The 22,656-nt window shown below is 38.2% G+C and overlaps 1 protein-coding gene across 1 annotated transcript in view; it reads left to right on the top strand.

The window, feature by feature from the left end:
• The window catches only part of LOC124777290 (WD repeat and FYVE domain-containing protein 3), a 299,899-nt gene that overhangs the window by 109,309 nt on the left and 167,934 nt on the right, over positions 1 to 22,656 (top strand). The window contains exons 19-21 of the mRNA XM_047252642.1: positions 2,107 to 2,322; positions 16,563 to 16,735; positions 21,207 to 21,435. Coding sequence (XP_047108598.1) covers positions 2,107 to 2,322; positions 16,563 to 16,735; positions 21,207 to 21,435 — 618 coding nt within the window. The remainder of the gene's footprint in view (positions 1 to 2,106; positions 2,323 to 16,562; positions 16,736 to 21,206; positions 21,436 to 22,656) is intronic.

The following is a 22,656-nucleotide window of genomic DNA, read 5'->3' as shown; positions in this document are numbered from 1 at the left end:
ACAACAGGTTGGAATGTCTTGGAGGTCATGTTCAGAATGTGTTGTGAAATGCATACCTTCAATTCAGCTACATTTGTAAGTGGAGCCCGGACACAATACTGAGATCGGGTGATGTGGTCATCCTGGCTGTAGGAAAATGATGGCTGATAATTCTAAATTTCCGAAATGTTTCTGCAGCAGCCACTTCACTGGCTATGCAGTGTGTGGAGGAGTGCCATCTTGGATAGAAATGATCCTACACACATGTACACACTGCTGAAGGGTTGGGATGATGCTGGTGTGCAAAAGACTCTTGCAGCTTTTACCAGTGATGAGGTAACAGGATTGGCAGGACTTGTCTCCTTGAAAAAATATGGCCCTGCGACACTAAGTGCCATCAACCTCCACCACACAGTCACCTTTGCAGAATAAAGTTGTACCAGTTGATGAGCAAACGAATTTTTTGTTGGTCATATTCTGCAGTTTCCTTGGAGATGGAAATGAGCATTGTCTGCCCACAGAATGTTTCATTGCCATTCATTGTCTGCTTCCATGCAAGCAAGAAATTCCAGGGAAAAAGTATATCTTGGTGGCAGGACAGCTTCTGAATATGGGTGATTTCATATGGATAGAAGTGCAGGATGTTTCATAGGATTTTATGCACCACCCTCAATGGCATGTCAAACCTTCGAGGAATTCCCCATGCACTGTGTATTTGCACACCACTGCTTGATGCCTCCTGCAATGCGGTGGCCTCATCTTCGACAAATGTCGCATCAGTGGCTTTCCTCCCACTGCCACATTGCACTTCAAAGGAACCTGTCTTTTTGAATCTTGAAATCATTTGCTCCAGAGTCTTAGCAGGCATCAGACCAATGCCTGTTTTCGTACCCTTGAATGTGTGGAACTCCTGTAGGGCTACTGGCGCACAGTCACCGTTCTTGTAAAAGAGCTTTACCAGCAGTGTGTGATGCTTCAAGGAGCTATTGGTCAGATTTTCGTTAAATTGTTTTTATACCCCCATGGTGTTTTCCCTTGCTTCAATAATATGCTGTTCAAATTCGATGTCATTGTGAGGAGTGGTTTTCTGTTTACAGAATTTTGAAACTGAAACTTGAATTATGAACATCTTGTATGTTAGTCATGGACTTACTTCTCAGTTGACATGCCATGTGTGGTACAATATGTTAAATGGGCCATAATAGTTCTAACAGCCTATGGCACCCAATTTTTCTTGGCACATTTGAATTCACGCCTTATTTGGACTTACTGGCAAAATAAACTACCACAGAAAAATATTAAAAAGAGACAGTACTTACTAGTTTCACATGGTAGTTTCTGACCTTCCATATATCCAGATCACAGCAATCACTCATTCAACACTGTCACGAAAGATGTTATTCTGTATGTACTTGTAGTATTATGTGTGGATTAGTTGTCTTGTCCGTCTTTTCCATCTCACAAACTTATGCATTCAAACTCCAACTCTCAATTTCGTTCTCCTTACGCCCAAGAGGAGTGTATAAACCAATTGTTACACCAAATACTTATGATGTGTGTGGAAAATCATATCTGTAAGCACATTAGGTCATCAATGTGTCTGATGATAAAATGTGTGGTTATAAAAATATTGTCTATTTGACACTACAATTTAGCTTATTTTATGTGCCCTCTTGAAACCATTTGCTTTTTTCTTGAAAATAAATTACTTTTGAAGTTTGTGTCGTGCACAAAAGTGAGTCGCAAGTAATGACACCTTCTGATTTTGTAAGTGTAGTCATAGCAAAGAATTATCTTCTAAACTTACTGACCTCTGGGCCATTGCTTGATTGAGTAAAAAATAATCAATGACAAATGTTTTGGAAGTTTACAGGAAAATGCAGAAGCTGCAAATGTTTGAGCACTGACTGCACAATTTTCTAGGTCATAGAGCCAGCAGTTTTCTCACATTGTTACAATAGTTAGTACATGCTTTGCAAATTTAATTGATAAATGTTGCTAACTAACATTTTTAATTTCCTTGAGTATGGTAACTGCACTGTTAACCACTGAGGTTTCATACCTGTACTCATGCACAAGAACTATTTATTGTATTACATTTTAATTTTATTTGTATCTGGATTTTAGGTGACAGAATGTTCCCACCACAGACTGGTTTGAGCTACTCGTCATGGATTTGCGTAGACAAGTTTTCGGATCCACGCACAGATCCACACTGTGTTCGGTTGCTCACACTTGTTCGCAATGGCCGCGATCATCATCTAATTTGTTTAGCTGTAGTGCTGTCAGCAAGGGACAAGGCTGTAATTGTTTCCACCCAAGAAACTGTGATGCCCCATAGTAGTAAGTAATTGAGTTTTAATATTTGATTACAGTGGCATATAAAATTTGCATATTGGGCTAGGGCTTCATGTAATGTGGTGATTTAAGAAAAAAGATTTTTAGTAGAAAACGAAATTATGAGATCAAACAAAAAGCTAGGAATGATAAGAACTTTTATTTTTTAAGTATGTTTATGCACCACCCATCATTAATCTGCTGGCGAATGGCTGCCTTTCATTGTTTTACATTTCCTTCTTTCTTCTAGTTTATATGATCATAAAATTATAACATTAATGCTCATGTTTTCCTTTTTGTAAACTTTCAAGAAATTTTATGTAATGTTCTTCTATTGTTATTATTATTATTATTATTATTATTATTATTACTTATACCTTTATGCTACTACATCAGAACTGTATGGGTTTGAAATCCAAATGCTTGAAATTTTTACACGTTATCGTTGTAATCAGTTTTCCTCAAATCTGTAAGTGAAGATAAATACAAAACTGTGCTTCAACATTTATATCAGTGATCGGGACTGTTGACGACAGCTTTTATTACAGTTACTAATCCAAGTGTATTCAGCTTCTGACCAATATCAATTTTAAAGAGATTACTAAAATGAATTTACTTAAAAAGGCATTTAAAAGGAGCTGTTACACTGTAGATTGTACCCAGTGAAGAATTTCTTAGCTAACACAGAGAATGGGCTTGATAAAAAAATTAACAGAATTATATAATAATAATAATCCCCGTGGAGGCCCGGGAAAAGAATAGGCCTCTGCTATGTTCTACCAGTTGTAAAAGGCAACGAAAAGAACAAACCACTAATAGGGCTAACCCCCCTTTTAGTGTGATTAGTTGGTTCAGGACAGAACTAAAGAAGCCTCGGACAAGCGCCGTCATGGTCGGGGACGACGCTTGAACCCTATGCCCGCCCACAATGGTAACGACACTGCTAGCCAACTGGAAAATGATTTAAATCCAAATAGAGGTGTTTTGCAGGATATGCTTCCTGAAATCACCCTAGAAGGAAAACAAAGACAGAGGATGAGATGGTCAGATGAAGTTAATCGACACCTCATGTTCTGTTATTACCAATCAACAAACCTAGGAACCAACACAACTGGATACAGATCACAAGTATACACAACATTTATTACCAGATACCCAGAATTAAAATTTTTAACAGAACAACGTCTAGCTGATCAGATTCGTGTAATAATCAAAAATAACAGGATACCCCAGTCAGAATTAGAGAACATCAAACAACAAGTACAACAAATACTTGAACAAAATAATGTGCAATAAGAAGAAGAAGAAAATACAGTAATGGACTCAAACATCCCAGAGCAAACAAACAAAGACCAATACGCATCAATTAAACAATCAGAGGAAAACGAAATCTTAAGACAGCCACCAGAACAATCACAAATAGAACACGAAGAGACACACATGTTAGATATAGAAGAGAAATTTCAGCTGACATATATAGAATACAAAGACACAAATGCAGACATTAGACCATTCTTGCATAGACTGCCAAATAACCCACAAGTCGAAACAACAATAAAAACTATCAACACAATCATACACAACAAAATAAATGAAAACACAACTATGGAAGAGTTACAACTACTGGTTTATATAGGAGCACTCACTACACTAAATATACACACTAGGCAGAGATCAGAACAAACCAACACACAGAAGAAACCCACAAAACCAGCATGGCAACACAGGCTGCAGATCAGAATAGAAAAACTGAGAAAAGACATTGGACAGCTAATACAATTTATAAGAAATGAAATGTCAGAAAAAAAACGAAAAAGGTTAGGTAAAATCTCACAACAAGAAGCGATTGAGCAATTAGATGAAAAGAAGCAGAAATTACAAGCATTGGCCAACCGACTTAGAAGATCCAAAAGAAGTGAAAATAGAAGGAAACAAAACCAAACATTCAACACAAACCAAAAGAAATTTTACCAGACAATAGATAACACACACATTAAAATAGACAATCCACCAAACATAACAGACATGGAACACTTCTGGAGCAACGTATGGTCAAACCCGGTACAACATAACAGGCATGCACGGTGGATACAAGCGGAAACAGACACATACGAGATGATACCACAAATGCCTGAAGTGCTAATTTTGCAACATGAAGTCACCCAAGCAATTAATACTACTCACAGTTGGAGAGCCCCTGGAAAAGATGAAATAGCAAATTTCTGGCTAAAGTAGTTCACCTCAACACATTCACATCTAACTAAATTATTTAACAGTTACATTGCAGACCCATACACATTCCCTGATACACTTACACATGGAATAACTTATCTGAAACCTAAAGATCAAGCAGACACAGCAAACCCAGCTAAATATCGCCCCATAACATGCCTACCAACAATATACAAAATATTAACTTATGTCATTACACAGAAATTAATGACACATACAACACAGAACAAAATTATAAATGAAGAACAAAAGGGCTGTTGCAAAGGAGCACGAGGATGTAAAGAGCAACTGATAATAGATGCAGAGGTGACATATCAAGCTAAAACTAAACAAAGGTTGCTACACTACGCATACATTAATTACCAAAAAGCTTTTGATAGTGTACCCCACTCATGGTTACTACAAATATTGGAAATATACAAAGTAGATCCTAAATTGATACAGTTCCTAAACATAGTAATGAAAAATTGGAAAACCACACTTAATATCCAAACAAATTCAAATAATATCACATCACAGCCTATACAGATTAAGCGTGGAATATACCAAGGAGACTCATTAAGTCCTTTCTGGTTCTGCCTTGCTCTGAATCCATTATCCAACATGCTAAATAATGCAAATTATGGATACAATATTACTGGAACATACCCACACAAAATCACACATTTGCTATACATCGATGATCTAAAACTACTGGCAGCAACAAATCAACAACTCAACCAATTACTAAAGATAACAGAAGTATTCAGCAATGATATAAATATGGCTTTTGGAACAGACAAATGTAAAAAAAAAAAAAAAGCATAGTCAAGGGAAAACACACTAAACAAGAAGATTACATATTGGATAACCACAGTGACTGCAAAGAAGTGATGGAAAAAACAGATGCCTATAAATATCTAGGATACATACAAAAAATAGGAATAGATAATACAAATATTAAAGAAGAACTAAAAGAAAAATATAGACAAAGACTAACAAAAATACTGAAAACAGAATTGACAGCAAGAAACAAGACAAAAGCTATAAATACTTATGCTATACCAATATTGACCTACTCATTTGGAGTAGTGAAATGGAGTAACACAGACCTAGAAGCACTCAATACAGTTACCCGATCACAATGCCACAAATATAGAATACATCACATACATTCAGCAACAGAAAGATTCACATTAAGCAGAAAGGAAGGAGGAAGGGGATTTATCGACATAAAAAACCTACATTATGGACAGGTAGACAATTTAAGAAAATTCTTTCTAGAACGAGCAGAAACTAGCAAAATACACAAAGCAATCACTCATATAAATACATCGGCTACACCACTGCAATTTCATAACCACTTCTACAACCCTCTAGATCACATAACATCAACAGATATGAAGAAAGTAAATTGGAAAAAGAGAACACTACATGGCAAGCACCCGTATCATCTAACACAGCCACACATCGATCAAGACGCATCCAACACATGGCTAAGAAAAGGCAATATACGAGGGCGGTTCAGAAAGTAACCTCTGATTGGTCACAGTGCGGGTTGTGGGGGGAGTAGCGACGCCATCTGTGCGTTCACGCACTCAACAGGTCAGTCGGCATCAAGCCGTGGTTGAGTGAAGGTCGTACCTGCGCTAGTTTAGTTTTTGTGGCAGTTTGAAATGTGTGCTGCAATAGAAAACCCCGCCAAATGTGAAGTGCGTGCTGTCATAAGGTTTTTTACAGCCAAAGGATATTCTGCAGCAGCTATTCATCGTGAGCTTTGTGCCGTGTATGGACCAAGAGTTATGAGTGAAGGAGTTGTCCGTGAATGGGTACGTTTATTTAAAAGTGGACGAGAAAACGTTCATGATGAAGAGAGGAGTGGTAGACCATCATTGGTGACTGACGAACTCGTTCAGACAGTTGATGCAAAAGTTCGTGAAAATCGACGTTTCTCAATGTCGGAGTTGTCTACTGGTTTTCCACAGATTTCTAAGACTCTCTTGTACGAGATAGTGACAGCAAGATTGGGTTACCGTAAGTTCTGTGCACGATGGGTGCCCAAAATTCTTACCGATCACCACAAAACTCAAAGAATGGCCTCTGCATTAGACTTTCTGTCACGTTATGAGGACGAAGGAGAACCATTGTTAAACAGAATCGTGACCGGTGACGAAACCTGGATTAAGTACGTGAACCCTGAGACAAAAGAACAATCAAAGATGTGGGCACATTCAAATTCGCCTACCAAACCAAGAAAAGCCTCGCAAGATTTTTCTGCCAGAAAACTGATGGCAACGGTGTTTTGGGATGCCAAAGGGGTGGTGTTGGTTGAATTCATGGAACGTGGTACGACCATTAATCAAGACGTGTACTGTGAAACAATAAAAAAGTTATGACGGGCTATACAGAAAAAACGCCGTGGTATGCTGACTTCCGGTATCATTTTTTTGCACGATAACGCCCGTCCTCACTCTGCTCGCAGAACAACGGCCCTTCTTGAGTCCTTCAAGTGGGACATTATCAACCATCCACCTTACAGCCCAGACCTGGCGCCAAGTGATTATCACCTCTTCATGCATTTGAAGAAATGGCTCGGGTCACAGCGGTTTGATGACGACGAAGAGCTCAAAGATGCGGTCACAGGCTGGCTCCAGGCACAAGCGGGTGATTTTTATGCAGAAGGAATTTCAAAGCTTGTGAAGAGATATGATAAGTGCCTCAATCGCTATGGAGACTATGTAGAAAAATAGTGCAAAGATGTAGTTGTAAGATGTATATATTAAAATATTTTTATTTAACTTGGTGTATTTTTTTAAATCAACCGGAGGTTACTTTCTGAACGGCCCTAGTATACAGTGAGACGGAAGGATTCATGATTGCAATACGGGATCAAACAATAAACACCAAATATTACAGCAAGCATATTATTAAAGATCCCAATACCACAACAGATAAATGCAGACTTTGCAAACAACAAATAGAAACAGTAGATCACATCACAAGCGGATGTACAATACTAGCAAATACAGAATACCCCAGAAGACATGACAATGTAGCAAAAATAATACACATACAAGTATGCACCACAAAATGTACTGGAGAACGATGAATACAAATTATACTGGAACAGAGCCATTATAACAGATAAAACAACACCACATAACAAACCTGACAACATACTCACCAATAAAAAGAAGAAATTAACACAACTAATCGAAATATTCATACCCAATACAACAAATATACAAAGGAAAACAGGAGAAAAAATTGAAAAATACATCCAACTGGTTGAGGAAGTCAAGGACATGTGGCATCAGGATAAAGTTGACATTATACCAATTATACTATCAACAACAGGAGTCATACCACACAATATCCACCAGTACATCAATGCAATACAGCTACATCCAAACATATATATACAACTACAGAAATCTGTAATTATTGATACATGTTCAATCACCCGAAAGTTCCTAAATGCAATATAACAGATACCGTACAGTTAAAAGGAAGTCACGCTTGAGCAAGGTCCGCGTCACTTTCCATTTTTAACCAGACCTAAGGTCTGAGAAAGGAAATAAGATAATAATAATAATAATAGTAATAGTAATAGTAAATCATCTCTTTCTTTTACACAAAACTTTTGCACTATAACATTTTCTTTCTTTCTATCTATCCATCTTTTTTCTGTAAATTGAAACCCTGACTCCAGGCTTTGCAATAGATAGCACTAACATTGAGAGAAGCATATGGGATGTAGCACACACAATATCAAAGCTAAACATTGTCACGATGGGCCTGATTTATGAAAGAGTGTTTGTAATGTTCAGTGAGGTTGCACTGTTTTAAACAGACTGGCCTCATATTCAGGAGGACTGAGGCATCAGTCACTATCCAGCCATCCTGATACAGGTTTTCTGTGGTTTCTCTAAATTATTTTCCTCTGTAAAGCCTGGTCAACTATCCATCCCATCCTTCTCAAACTGGACATGTATTTATGTAAATGCGTGTATATGTGACTTATGGTTTTTGTTTTTAAACTGTAATACCATGACAAGACCAATATCCTTGTAAAAGTTATCCACAGGTGAATTAAACAGCTACTGAAAACATTCTCAAATGGGGATACCGATAATATTAGTGATACAGCTGTTGAAACATCAACTCATTTGTTGTATTGCTATGAATGGACAAGTACAAAGGCCACAAGAACGATTATGAGTAGTGGAAACTTGGGGAAGATCTGATGAACAAAATTAATAGAGTAAGATTTAAACAATGTTCACACATGGGGGGTTAAGAAGCTATGTCACAATTGGCAGCAATATCACTATACTAAAGCTATAAAAGCAGCAGATTTTTAGACCCTATCACTAAGGGGGTTGGGTGGTGGTGGTGGTGGTGGTGGTGGTGGTGGTGGTGGTGGTGGTGTACATTTGAGTTAGTCCTAAAGTTTTCTATTACTCTATATATAACATTCAGTAAAGTTATTAATGTTCATGGAAGTAAGTGGCTCTTGTTGAAACATTTTGAGCCATTTCCTTTATATCTAAATATGAATGTAAAAAGAATCAAGGCACCCTATCTTCATTCCTTCACAACCTCAACACCTTCTCTCCCATCCACTTCACGTGATCGTCCTCAACCCAGCGTGCCTCCTTCCTAGAAGTTGACGTCCTCCTCTCTGATGGCTCCATCTGCACTTCTGTCCACATTAAACCCACCAACCACACCTGCATTTTGACAGCTGTCATCCATTTCACACCAAAAAATCACCCTCCCATACAGCTTGGCTTCCTGGGGACAGCATATCTGCAGTGACAAAAACTCCTTTGCTTAGTATGCTGAGGGTCTCACCAAGGCCTTCACAGGCAGGTACTATCCCCCAGACCTAGTCCGCAAACACATCTCCCATACCATTTCCCCTCACACCCCCATCTTCCCACCACCCCGACAAACCAGTCACAAAGAAGTGTCCCATTCATTCGTTCATCAACCAGTATCACCCCGGACTGGAACAACAGAACCACATCCTTTTCCACCAGTTTGATTACCTATCATCGTACCCTGAAATGAGGAACATCCTACCTGAGAAACTTCCCACCCCTCATAAAGTGGTGTTCCATCACCCAACCAACCTCTACAACATCCTAGCCCATTCATATCCCATTTCCAATCCCAACCCCTTGCTGCAAGGATCATATCCCTGCAGAAGACCCAGGTGTGAAACCTGCTCAATCCACCCACCCAGCACTTCCTATTCCATTCCTGTGACAGGTTTATCCTACCCCATCAGGGGCTGGGTCACCTGTGAAAGCTACCATGTCATTTACCAACTCTGCTGCAATCATTGCACACATTTTTTTTATTGGTATGACTACCAACCGAGACGGTCTTGCTGTAGTTGATACACCAGTTCTCGTCAGATCACCGAAGTTAAGTGCTGTCAGGCATGGCCAGCACTTGGATGGGTGACCATCTGGGCCGCCATGCGCTGTTGCCATTTTTCAGGGTGCACTCAGCCTCGTGATGCCAAGTGGGGAGCTACTCTACCGAATAGTAGCGGCTCTAGTCAAAGAAAACCATCATAATGACTGGGATTGCAGTATGCTGATCACACACCCCTCCTATCCTCAGCTGAAGATGACACGGCAGTCAGATGGTCCCGATGGGCCCCTTGTGGCCTGATGACAGAGTGCATGGCTGCCAACCAGGTTGCTTCAAATCCTTCTCCTGTTTCTACTTTGTTGAATCACATCTCTTTCCTGGGTTCTTTGGGCCTTCTCCTTTTGCATTGTACTTCTGGCACCTTCCCATTCCTGTCTCAAATACAGGAAGTTGTACTTATTAATTCAACTAATGTAATCAGAGGATTGAGAGAAATCGCTTATGGAGTTCTCCAAAACTCAGTCTATGGCCTGTCATTGTTCCTTGGTTGTAATCAATCCAAGCATACATACAATGTAATTGAAACAATCAAGTTTGACAAAATAATGTAATTGTATAGGTAAAAAGTGTGATTGTCGGGGACTGCCAGAAATCCGTCTTTCCTTCTCATCCCGTCTGGTAAGTCTCCCCTGACCTGTGGCTCTGGGTGACTTTCCCAAAGCTACCCCTTTTCCTAGACCTCTCTAATCCTTTTCCTTCACCCGTCTTCTTTTCCCTCAACCCTTCTGCCTGAAGGAGGAGCTACTGGCTCCGAAAGCTTGCCTGATTATAACCTCCTCCTCCTCCTCCTCCTCCTCCTCCTCCTTCTTCTTTGTGTGTGTGTGTGTGTGTGTGTGTGTGTGTGTGTGTGTGTGTGTGTGTGTGTGTTCAGCTGCCACTTGGTAAGTAGATTTTTTATGTATCTAATTACATTTTTTATACAATGTAATTACATTTTTTATACAATGTAATTAGATAGATAGAAAAATCTGCTCACAAAGCAGTGGCAGGAGAACACACGCATAAAAAAGAGCTTTTACTTATGCAAGCCTTCGGAGCCGGTGGCTCCTTCTTCCAGCCGAAGGGTTGAAGGGGAAAAAGAGAGGTGAAGGAAAAGGATGGGAGAGGTTTAGGAAAAGGGTAGAGCTTGAAAAGTCACCCAGAACCCTAGGTCATGGGAGACTGACTGTACAGGATGAGAAGGAAAGCTTGCATACAAAACAGAAGAAATGGTAAAAAATGTTCTTAACAGTATCATTGACTGAGATTCTGCAAATCTCTGAATTTTGAAAAGATAGGTGTTCAGTTCTGCACATCTCGATGTACTACACCACTGATAAGTGTAACACATGGTAAGGCTATACAGATGTGAGTTAGTAATTCCTATCCACCATCTTTTACACATTACGCTAATAGAAATTCTTCTGTGGAATAGGAGGAATTGTCAAGTAGAAACTTTCCAAATTTTACTTTGCTGCCTGTCAGACATTTTATATCACTGGATAGGCGATCCAAAATATTTGTTGCTGCATTGTGCACCCCTTTTGATGCTAAAGACAACTTTAATGTGGAGTAATGAATGCCATTTTTTCTTCTGGTATTCTATTATGTACATCATTGTTCCTTTTGAACTGTGGTGGATTATTTACAACAAATATCATGAGGGAATAAATATACAGTGAAGCAGTAGTCAGAACATCCAACTCCTTAAACAGATGTCTACAAGAAGGTTGTGGGCGAGCACCACATATTATTCTTACAGCATGTTTTTAGCAATGAAGACACTTTCTTAAAGATAAGTTAACCCAGAAAATTATTCCCTATGACAATACTGGACGAAAATATGTAAAATATCTCAACTAACTGATACGTCTCTCTCCAAGATTTGCAGTGATTCTGAGTGCAAAAGTGGTTGTATTAAGTTGTTTTAGGAGTTCCAAAATGTGCTTTTTCCAGTTTAAATTATCATCAGTATGGACACCTAAGAATTTTGAAGTTTCCACCTTATTTATTATTTCGTCTCCATGTGGTGAGGAAATCACTGGTGTAGTGCCCGTAGACATGCAGAACTGAATGTGTTGTGTCTTTGTAAAACTGACAGTGAGACCATTCACAAAAAACTAATCAGTGATACTTTTAAGAAAGTTGTTTACCGCTTCTTCTGTTTCAGTTTGTATACTTGGACTGATTACAATACTAGTGTCATCTGCAAAAAGAACTAATTGTACTTGTTGTATATTATTTGATGAGTGAACGTGTAAATGGCATTTTCAATAGACAGCTCTTCTGAACCCAAACTGTGATTTACTGAGGATATTAATGTCGCTAATGTGAGATACCAATCTAGAATAAATCTTCTTCTCAGAAATTTTGGAAAATGATGTCAGCAGTGAAACAGGTCAGTAGTTATTGACATCTCTCGCATTACCTTTCCTAAAGAGGGTTTTAACGACAGCATATTTCAGCATCTCTAGAAAAATGCCCCGTGTTATTGACACATTATACATTTCGGACAAGACCAGGCTTATTGTATGGGAGCAAATCTTTAGTTGTCTATTGGAAACACTAATGAAACCAGATGAGCTTTCATTGTTGAGAGAATGTATAATTTTCTTAACTTCATAAGAAGAAGAAGTTGATGGTACATTCATGTGATTGATTTTTATGAGAGTTACTTTTTCAACATACTACTGTGATTTTTCTCTTGAACTGTTTGTCCTATACTTTGCACTATATTTGAGGCATGATTATTAAATATATATCTTACCTGTAGCTCATCATTTATAGCCCTTCCATTCAGTTCGGTAGTGATGTTAACTTGTTCTGTGGCTGGTTGTCCTGTCTCTCATTTCACTACATTCCATATTGCTTTAAGTCTGCTGTCAGAATTGCTATTATCTGACATTATATACATATTCCTTTATTTTTTTAATAACCTTCCTTTGTACTTTTGAGTAGTTTCTGTAGTGTGCAACTACTGCAGGATCTCTACTTGTTCCTGCCAACAGATAAGTTTTCCTTTCACAAGGTAATTAATCCCTCTAGTGATCCACGGATTTTTACATGGCTGTTTAACGTCCTTTCTGATTTATTATTTTCAATAATGATATGAATTTACCATAGAATAGATCAAATTTGATGTTAGCATTTGGTTCATTATAAATTTCATCCCAGGCCATTTCTTGTAAGCTGTTCTTAAAACATTTGTCCTGGCCTCATTAATTATCCTAACCAATTTCCATTGAGGAATATCCTTCTGTAAGGCACTATGTTATTTATCGTAATTAACTATGCATTACAATCAGAGAGCATTTTTTACTGAATAAACAGTTATTTTCTTACTAAGGTTTGAAGCTCCTCTTTCCTTTCTTCTGTGTTTGTGATTTAAAAACTGGGTGGTTTTGGAAATCAGCCTTATGCAAACACAATTAGTTTTTTAAATTTTTTTATAATTTCCCAGAAATGTTTTGACACCAATGTGTCACCTTCTTTGGGTCATATTTTATTACTGTAAACTACAATATCACATTTGTAATAATTTAACTGCTGTAGGCCTAAGAAATACAATATTTGCAATTTGATCCATTTTGTTTGAACACTAACCTTAAAATTACATCGCTAACTGAACTGTATTGTTATACATCAATTTAAGTGCTAGTTTTCATCGATTTTTTGATAGCATGTCATCTGCAAACTAGCCATGAAGAAAATTATTACGTATTTGTGTAGAACTGTTTCAAGGGTAGAGGTTAGGTACGTTTCTGTACTTACATTTTCCATCCTGTTTCATGTCGCTGGTTGGTGTCTCAATCAGCTGCTGTTTGGTGCATTGTTTTCACTCAGTTCATCACAAATTTCCACTCACTACTTCACATCACGTGCACTTACACAAAATGTGGTGAAATGTAATCTGCACACACACTTCTGATAACACACTGAATGAGAGGTGTCATGTTGTTGTCGTTGCTCACTTGTTCATCATTGATCTTGTGTTTGTTATGGCACTGATCTGAGTGTGTGTGTGTGTGTGTGTGTGTGTGTGTGTGTGTGTGAGAGAGAGAGAGAGAGAGAGAGAGAGAGAGAGAGAGAGAGAGAGAGAGAGAGAGGTGGGTTGAGAACCCAGAAAACAGAAGCTTTTTTATGTTTTTTGTGGGGAGTCATTTTTGTATAGTTCATTGAGTGTTCCAAACAGTGTTTTGTTGCACAGTGTTATATTTTCATTCAGGACTCTCTTTCCCTGTATTATTGCTCTTTGTATGTGGCAGTTCTCCTCTATTGTGAGTTTTTGATAGACCGTTGCTTTCTCTGAGGATCTTCAGATCAGTATCCATGTTTTTTTGGTGGTGGTTTTCATCTATGTATGTACTTGTTATGCGTCCTTGATACTGCAGCTGCTTTTTAACAATGCTGATTGTTTCTTCTACTGGCACATTTGTGTACATGGATGTGATGTCAAAAGATACCAGAGTTGCTGTTGATGTTATGTTTATATCTTTTATCTTTTCTATCAGTTCACTGGTATTTTTTAGGTTTCTGTTGTCTGTGAAAGTATATAATTTCTTTAGCAATGTAAGTGTCTAGCTAGGTGGTAAGATGGTGCATTTTTGAAATTGATTATGGGCCTGATTGGACAGTTATTTTTATGCATCTTTGGTAAACTATTGAGGCTGGGACACGAAACAGGACGGAAAATGTAAGTACAGAAACGTGCATAACCTCTACCCTCGAAACAGCTCTAAACAAATATGTAATAATTTTCTTCATAGCTAGTTTGCAGATGACATGCTGTCAAAAAATTGACGAAAACAAGCACTTAAATCGATGTATAATAACAGTTCAGTTAGCGATGTAATTTTAATGTGAGTGTTCAAACAAAATGAAGCAAATTGCAAATATTGTATTTCTTAGGCCTACAGCAGTTAAATTATTACAAATGTGATATTGTACTTTACAGTAATAAAATATGACACACAGAAGGTGACACATTGGTGTCGAAACATGTCTAGAAAAGTATAAAAAATAAACTTACTGTGTTTGCAAAAGGCTGATTTCCAAAACCACCCAGTTATTTTCTTGCTTTGAGCTTCACCAAAGAAAACATTATCAATTATGTACTACTGTCTTATACAGGATCTTCGGAAACTCCTGTTACTGACTTTGAGGACTTGAAGAGGGGAGTGAGTATGTAATATTTTGAATAGGAACCCATGTCCGGAAATGTACTGTTCCCATTCTACCACAGTTTCTGCTGAGGGAAAGAGAAAAGTCTCAGAGTTGCTTGTCCTGGTATACAATAGGTAGACAGGATGGCATGATATGAGATGGTCACTTGATGTGATTTAACTGTGAGACCTCTTCAGTGCCTGTGTGTTTCTGGTACAATAAACATGGTTCGGTACATGTTTTCAAAATGCACAGACATGCTCCTTGCATATGGCGAGGCTCAAGATAATGGAAGAGCTGCTAGTCAGCTGTTTCACAAAAATTTTCCTGAAGATCTACTGCATCACGTTGAAGAGAACCCATCAACTACAATTCGAACAAATGTGCGTGCAGTGGGTGTTGTTACCTACTGCATGTGGTTCCTGCACCGCTGCATCAACACATCCCGTCTCCACGGCGAGTTCTGTTCACAGGTGAAACTAAATTTAATAGGGGTTGTGTTCTGAATTCGCAAAACAGCTGTGTCTGGGCAGACAAAAATCCTCATGCCACACGTGTTCAGGGATTTCGGCACCGGTTTGGTATTAACATGTGGGCAGGTATTCTGTATGCTCAAGTGAGTGGGCTGTACCTCCTTCCACTCAAGCTAACTGGACCTGCGTACTTGATCTGCCTACAGAATGCACTGTACATGTTCTTGTAAGCTATACCACTGATTGTCCATCTGGAAATGTAGTTTCAGCATGATGGTGCACCACCGCACTTCTCATGTGAGACATCTCAACAAACAATATGTTAAAAGAGGGATAGGCTGAGGTGGTCCATCTGTGTAGCCTCCGTAATTGCTGCATTTAACTCCTAAGGACTGCTACTTGTTGAGTCTTATGCAAAGTTTAATTTACAAGACTACCTTAGAGTCAGAGGAAGATCTTGCTGACACTAGTTCTGGCCACTGTGCTAGAAATTGAAGAGACACCAGGTGGGATGGAGAGCATGTACCAGAACATGCTTTGCAGGTACAATGTAAAAGCGTTGGTGGTCACCACATTGAGCAGCTGTTTTAATGCATCGATACTGTTCTTATTTACAGTATGCTGGGTTCTTTTTCATTTTGGAGTAATGAAAACTAGTAGTGTTCAAGTGTTAATACAAATAAATGTGTTGAAGTCATAAATGAATGTTTTGTTATGTCTCCCTTTGAATTGTTACCTGACAACTGTACTGTATCACATCTAATTCAGTTCCTCAAGCAGAAGTTGATGATTTGAACATCTGAATGGAAACAACTGTAGAATGGAAATGGTAAGTTTCCGGACATAGGTTCCTGCTCAAAATATTATGTACTCAATCCCCTCTACAAGTCCTAGAAGTTTGTAATGGGCGTTTCCAAACACTCTGTACTTTCTGTTTTATCCATTTGCATAAACACACATTTTTATTTTCAGATGCAGGAGAATGGGAACCAGAGCCAATGGGAGACTCGGGTGTGAGAATTTGGTGTCCAGAAATTTTGCAAGAAGGTCAATGGCACCATCTAGTGCTAATTGTCAATAGAGCTGTCCTTAAGAATTCTACATTTTCTCTGTATGTTGATGGACGCCCTGTGCATACAAGAAAGGTACTTTCTTGTGTGTAGTGCTTGAAATTATTTCAGAGTAAATTATAACATTTGTAAGTGTAAAGTTCTTAGAAACAATGGATAATCTGGGATGGATTAACAGCAGTGAGAATAGTACATAAAATAAGGAAAAGGCAATCACTCACCTATAACAGACCAATCTTTGGTGCACAGGAACACATGAACACATGATAGAAAACAGTATTGACAGTAGCCTTCAAGCTCTGCATTTTCTCCAGTAAAAGTGCATACCTACACGCGCCCACACACATTGCCATTTCCGTATTTTACATATTTTTCCATCTATGAATTTCTTTTATTGTTGAACTATGTGCATAGGACAGACCGCTGCTCACCACATGGAGGTGGTGCTGGGCAACAGAGAGGCACATTTAAAAATAGAATAAGCTATTGGACAAAGTCTTTCTTCACATACAGAAAACACACACACTTATACATGCACAATTTTTCAAATTCACGACTTCTGTCATCTCTGGGTACTGAGGTGAGACAGTTTGGTACTGAGGTGAGACAGTTTACTTTTAAATGTACCTTTCTGCTCCTCACTGCCTCCACTGTTTGGTGAGTATCACATATCAAAGTTCTTACAAAGTAATTTAGAGGATACAGTATTCTTAGTGTGTACATTCATGTACTTTATGTAGAAAGAACACCCTTGTGTTCCTCTGCTGTGTGTGATATATTGTTGTATCCCACTACATATTCCATTAATAAAATGGAGCAAAAAAGAATTTTGCCAGTGGACTTATGTATGTGACCTCATTTCTCTAACTTTATAACTGTAATTCAAGAAAGAACACAGGTGAAGTATTAGGGCCTTTGTAAGAATATTTTTTTTTTTTATTTCTGTGTAAACAGAAATACCTGACACCAATTTCATCTGTCCTTGATTTTTTTGAATGTAAAGCTTTCTTCTACATATTCCCAGATAAATTCCATGATATGTGGAATTCACTCCTGTAAGCTTATCTTTCTGCCCTCATTGCCTCACAACTCCTTGTCTGACTGTTAAGAGGTGTGTGTAACGTAATCTGAAGGTAACACAAGAGAAACAAAACTTTTGTTGGCCTTCAAAATAATCTCCATGCAGTAAGACAAATTCACTGCTAGTGTTTGTAAACCTTCTGGATGCTGTAAACGGAGGCACCTAGAGAACTGCTGGCAGAACTGCCTATTCACACTTAAATGACAAAGTGGAAAGGAGTCTACGTACACCATGCCAGGGGCGTACAGTAGGTAAATGAGACAGATGTGTTTAGACTGAGGCAGTTTTGTGCTCGAGAGCAGTCTTAGTGTGTGTTTTAGTTGAGATGTTAGACTGTTGAACAAATATTGTTGTTGTTGTTGTTGTTGTTGTTGTAGTCGTCTTCAGTCCAAAGACTGGTGTGATACTGCAACCTACATCCTTCTGGATCTGCTTAGTGTATTCATCTCTTGGTCTCCCTCTACAATTTTTACTCTTTGCGCTTCCCTCCCGTGCTAAACTGGCAATCCCTTGATGCCCCAGAATGTGTCCTACCAATCAGTCCCTTCTTCTGGTCAAGTTGTGCCACAAATTCCTCTTCTGCCCAGTTCTTCTGCCCAGTTCTATTCAGTACCTCCTCATTAGTCATGTGATCTGCCCATGCAGATATAGTCCATATATATTGAAGAGAGTAACATGCTGTTTGTCATCTCTGTGAAGCTGTATACTCAGAAATTGAACAACTGTCCTGCACAGTGTTTTTGTTTTATTGCCTGCAGTGGGTATTTTAATATTGCTATAATGTTCTGTCACGGGGAAAATAATTGGTCACAATTCTTGGAACTGTTCTTTGAGTCTTCTGTATTCTCAGTCATTTCAACACTGTATGCATCCCAATGAGGGGATCAGTGAGTGTGTGTGTGGAGTAGTCCATTGAAGACAGTGCTAACCCACAATAGCATCTTTTGCATTACTGCATGATACAAGTTTGGTTAAATTCAAAGACAAGGACATAAATACAACAAGACTGAGCAATGAGACAGTATATTCGAGTGGTGCATATGGAACTAGTTGTTATCAGCTTATGGAGCACTCAAAAGCAGAATAGATAACTTGATCAGGCTAATCCCTACTAATATGATGCTTGGCATTTTCTTCTGCCGACCCCTTCATATGTGCTCTGCTGAAGAATGAAAATATTTGACAGATGAGCTACACTAACAAATGCTTTAGCACCTTAGCTATGTACGTATCTGATGCTCAACACCTCTTTCATCTGGAGTACTTGCTGATTACTTTTAATATTTTTCCAGAATAACAGAGTAAATGTACCATTTTGATGCTGTGGTATTTGGTTGTTCTCTTTAATAATGCTCCCGTTTTCATTTGGATATAAAACATTGTTCTTATAGCGAACTCGTATTTCACTTTTCAGTCATTTTGATTTGTTATGTTCTGTATATGCTGTAATAGTTTTTTCGTAATGGGTTATTGAAGGAAATTTTTTAGCCAAGACATTATACATTACACCCTTAAAAGCAGTGTACAATGGACAAATATATATACCAGAGGCAGTTACAAAATTGGTAACAATTTTCGGTTGGTGTACTCTGAAACACCAACTTTAAATAGGCTTTCAGTTCTTTGAGAACAGGGAGAAATTGCAGAGATGCAAGAGATTTGCCGTATCACATAGTAAGTGTATTTATTGGAGGTGCATAATAAAAGAGAATGAGTATGGGTTACATGATGATTGATTGCAAAAAATTCTAAGAAAACATTACCTTTCATGGGATGGGCACCAGCAGTGTTAAATGCTGTACGATTCATAGTGCAGAAAAATATATGTACACTATTTATAAATTTTTGCATCACTCTGTGAATGTCATCCAAGGAAATAATCAAATCAATGCAATAATAGTCCTCATAGGACTATTGCATCAACATATGGAAAAATTAAGATTCTATTTCTAGTAGTGTTTTGACAAAAAACAACTGTAACAAGACCACAGTTCAGAACAGATGTTAAGCAGCAGACAGCAATATTCTCAGAGAATAGTTGTTCTTAGAATTAATGCTTGTAGTGAAAAGTTTAACAGAAGCTTGCATTTTTTGAATTTAGTGGAATCTTTCTAAAAATCACTTGTGCCAAGTTTAAATATGCTGCGGCTGCTTCAGCAGATGGGCTGTAATGGGCACTCTGCTGGAAAAAGTGCATACATTTGCTTAAATAATCAGATACTAAGTACTTTGTAGGATATTTTAGAAACTGTGCACTACCAGCAATGCAGGTTCAGAACGATGTTTTGGTGTGATAGATCTCGAAATGGCTCAGTGGTAAACTGCCACTTATCAGTTCTTTCATCTTTGGCAGTATTCATTGATCTGAAAAAGCCCACCTGTAACTGGGTTGGTAAGTCAGCTCAAAGGTCAGCAGAAGGTGACGGCATACCACCTCTAACACTGCCATGAATATAAAGCACTATGGTGTTCAACACAGTCTTTGGATTGATGACTGCTTTACATTGGGTCTTGGAAGATGTGGAGGGACACAGCATTTTTTCATTAGAAATCAGTCACATCATTTCCTGTGCTGTAGGAGAATGGGCAATGTCATCGTATTTTCAGTTTCCCAGATATTCATTGAAAATTGAGCCCAGTCTTGTTCTTGAAGCTTCAGTGATTGTAACAATTACAAGTAATATAGGAGTTCTTACACCTTTTGAAACTGTAATAAAGTATTATTTGGCCCAGATTTGTTTCCCTTTTATTTTTTTGCAGTCACCACAGAAGATGCTTTAAATAAACAGCAAAATACTTTATTACAGTCATAAAAGACAGAATAATCCCATATTACTTGTAAAACTGCGACTGTGAAAGAGAGGCCTCTACCACAATAAATACACAAAATAGTTACACTTTTATCACTATTTTCATCACTAGAATTGTGGTCTTTCTTGTAAACTTTCACTGAAGTCTCTTCACAAATTGAAATGGAAAGCCATGTGCTTATTTACACTGAAGTATGTGGAAGAAACACCTGTGGCCATATGGTTGGCCTGCACCAAGCACTCTAGCTTTCCAAGCTGTGATGCTAGAGGGACACACATGGCAGAAGGCCACATGCATGTAGTATCTGCTGAAGCACGTGGGAGAATTGTACTTGCCAAATGATGTCAACTGGCTAAGTTTATGCAACTCGCTTTTCTTCAGATAAAATCGCAACTTGTCATATAATCTCAGACTGTGCATGTATAAATACTTCATAGTTTCAGAACATTTATGCAGTGTACAATGTTTGATTTATAGATGAAACATTACATCATTGTGCTGTTTTCTGACCATGAATGAGATGATGTTGATGTAATGTTTTTCTTCAACAAATTTCATTTTATAGCTAACAAATTTCCTGTAATGTGTCACTTCTGTTGTGCATTGATTATTAATAATAGAGACTGAGATCCCTCTCTCTCTTTTTCTGTCTAGCTGCACTACATCTCACAGAACCCAGGAGGCGGTGCAGCAAATCTGACTGTGGCATCATCAGTGTACGGGTACATAGGGACGCCGCCAGTCTGGCGTCGCAACTCGCGACTTGTTTGGAAACAAGGACCTTGCCACTTGCTGGAAGAGGTTCTGAGCCCACAGACTGTCTCTCTTTTGCATCAACTAGGGCCACACTATATGGGCAGTTTACAAGCACCGGAACTTAATGGTATATTGCATTTTAATTACTATGAATATTTGAACCACTTGTACTTAATTTTTGTTTGTGTATTTGAAAGAGAATTTTTATATTGCAAAAATTTCAATGACGAAGAATGCACAAATGTAAAACCTAGCTCAGGATGTATGCAACAAAAACAAATTAACATTCTCTGTACAGATAAAATTAAAAGAAATTGGCAGATCTAAGACTTGTGCAGGAATTAATTCAGTCTGGTCACTGTCCGTAGAAACTACATTGTGTTGTGATTTCCCTAAAAGTTGGCATTCAGAGAGTCTCTCAGTGCTCTTTCTTGACTGTTACTCCACGATGCATTGTTTCCAAGCAGTGATGGCTGGAAGTCAGTTGTTCACTCATTTAGTGCTTTGGAGAGCCACAAAATGGATGTCCCTACTTCCACAAAGTGCTGTGTAACTTTGAAAACATTTTACGGGTGTAATCAGTTTTCACATATTCGTTGGTGTACCTCACTTCCATAGTTGTCTTGCTTGCAACAGTTTGTTGTTAAATGGGGAAGAGTTTGACTGATGATGAAATTCTTATTGTGCTTGAAGAATGTGGTTCAGAAATTGATGATAATCCTTTTTAAATCAATGACGGTATTTCTGGAATGCATGGTAATCTGCTTGAATCCTTAATTTTCTGAGCAGGACATGCAAGGAAGTGGAAAAAGTTTGTCACCCGGAGGCTGCAGCAGTCACTATGGCCTGAGTGGAATGTGTTAAATTAACTAATTTGTTACACAAAATGATGTGAACATCTAGCTAATCAAATGGTTGTTTGTTCTCAGTTGAAATATCAGGCAGTCTAGAACATACTTTTGCATTTTCAAAATTTTATTGATGTATCAGGTTGTTTTGAAAGCTTCAACTACTCACATATCTGTAATAGTACAATAAAAGTAATTAACATTTGTGTTGTGATCCTATGATTTATCAGGTCTCGGTAAGGTTTAAGAAAGGGGTGATAACATTTGAGGCCATTGATTTCACTGTTCTGTGTATGTACTGCCATTTATGTGACTGTTGTAATGATAAAATCATCCTAAAGTTGCTTGCAGACTTCGAACTGAATCATTCTGTGATGCTGTAGTATGACTCTTTATCTGAATGGAGATTATTCTTTTATGTATTATACTGCTCCATCATTTTTAATATACCAGACTATATTTTGACTATTTATGCATGAAATAGTCTCTCAGAGTCAGCC

This window comes from Schistocerca piceifrons, chromosome 1 (assembly GCF_021461385.2).
Source record: "Schistocerca piceifrons isolate TAMUIC-IGC-003096 chromosome 1, iqSchPice1.1, whole genome shotgun sequence".
NCBI classification, from domain to species: Eukaryota; Metazoa; Arthropoda; class Insecta; order Orthoptera; family Acrididae; genus Schistocerca; species Schistocerca piceifrons.
Note: the sequence above shows the minus strand (reverse complement) of the source record. Positions and strands in the feature narration are given on the sequence as shown.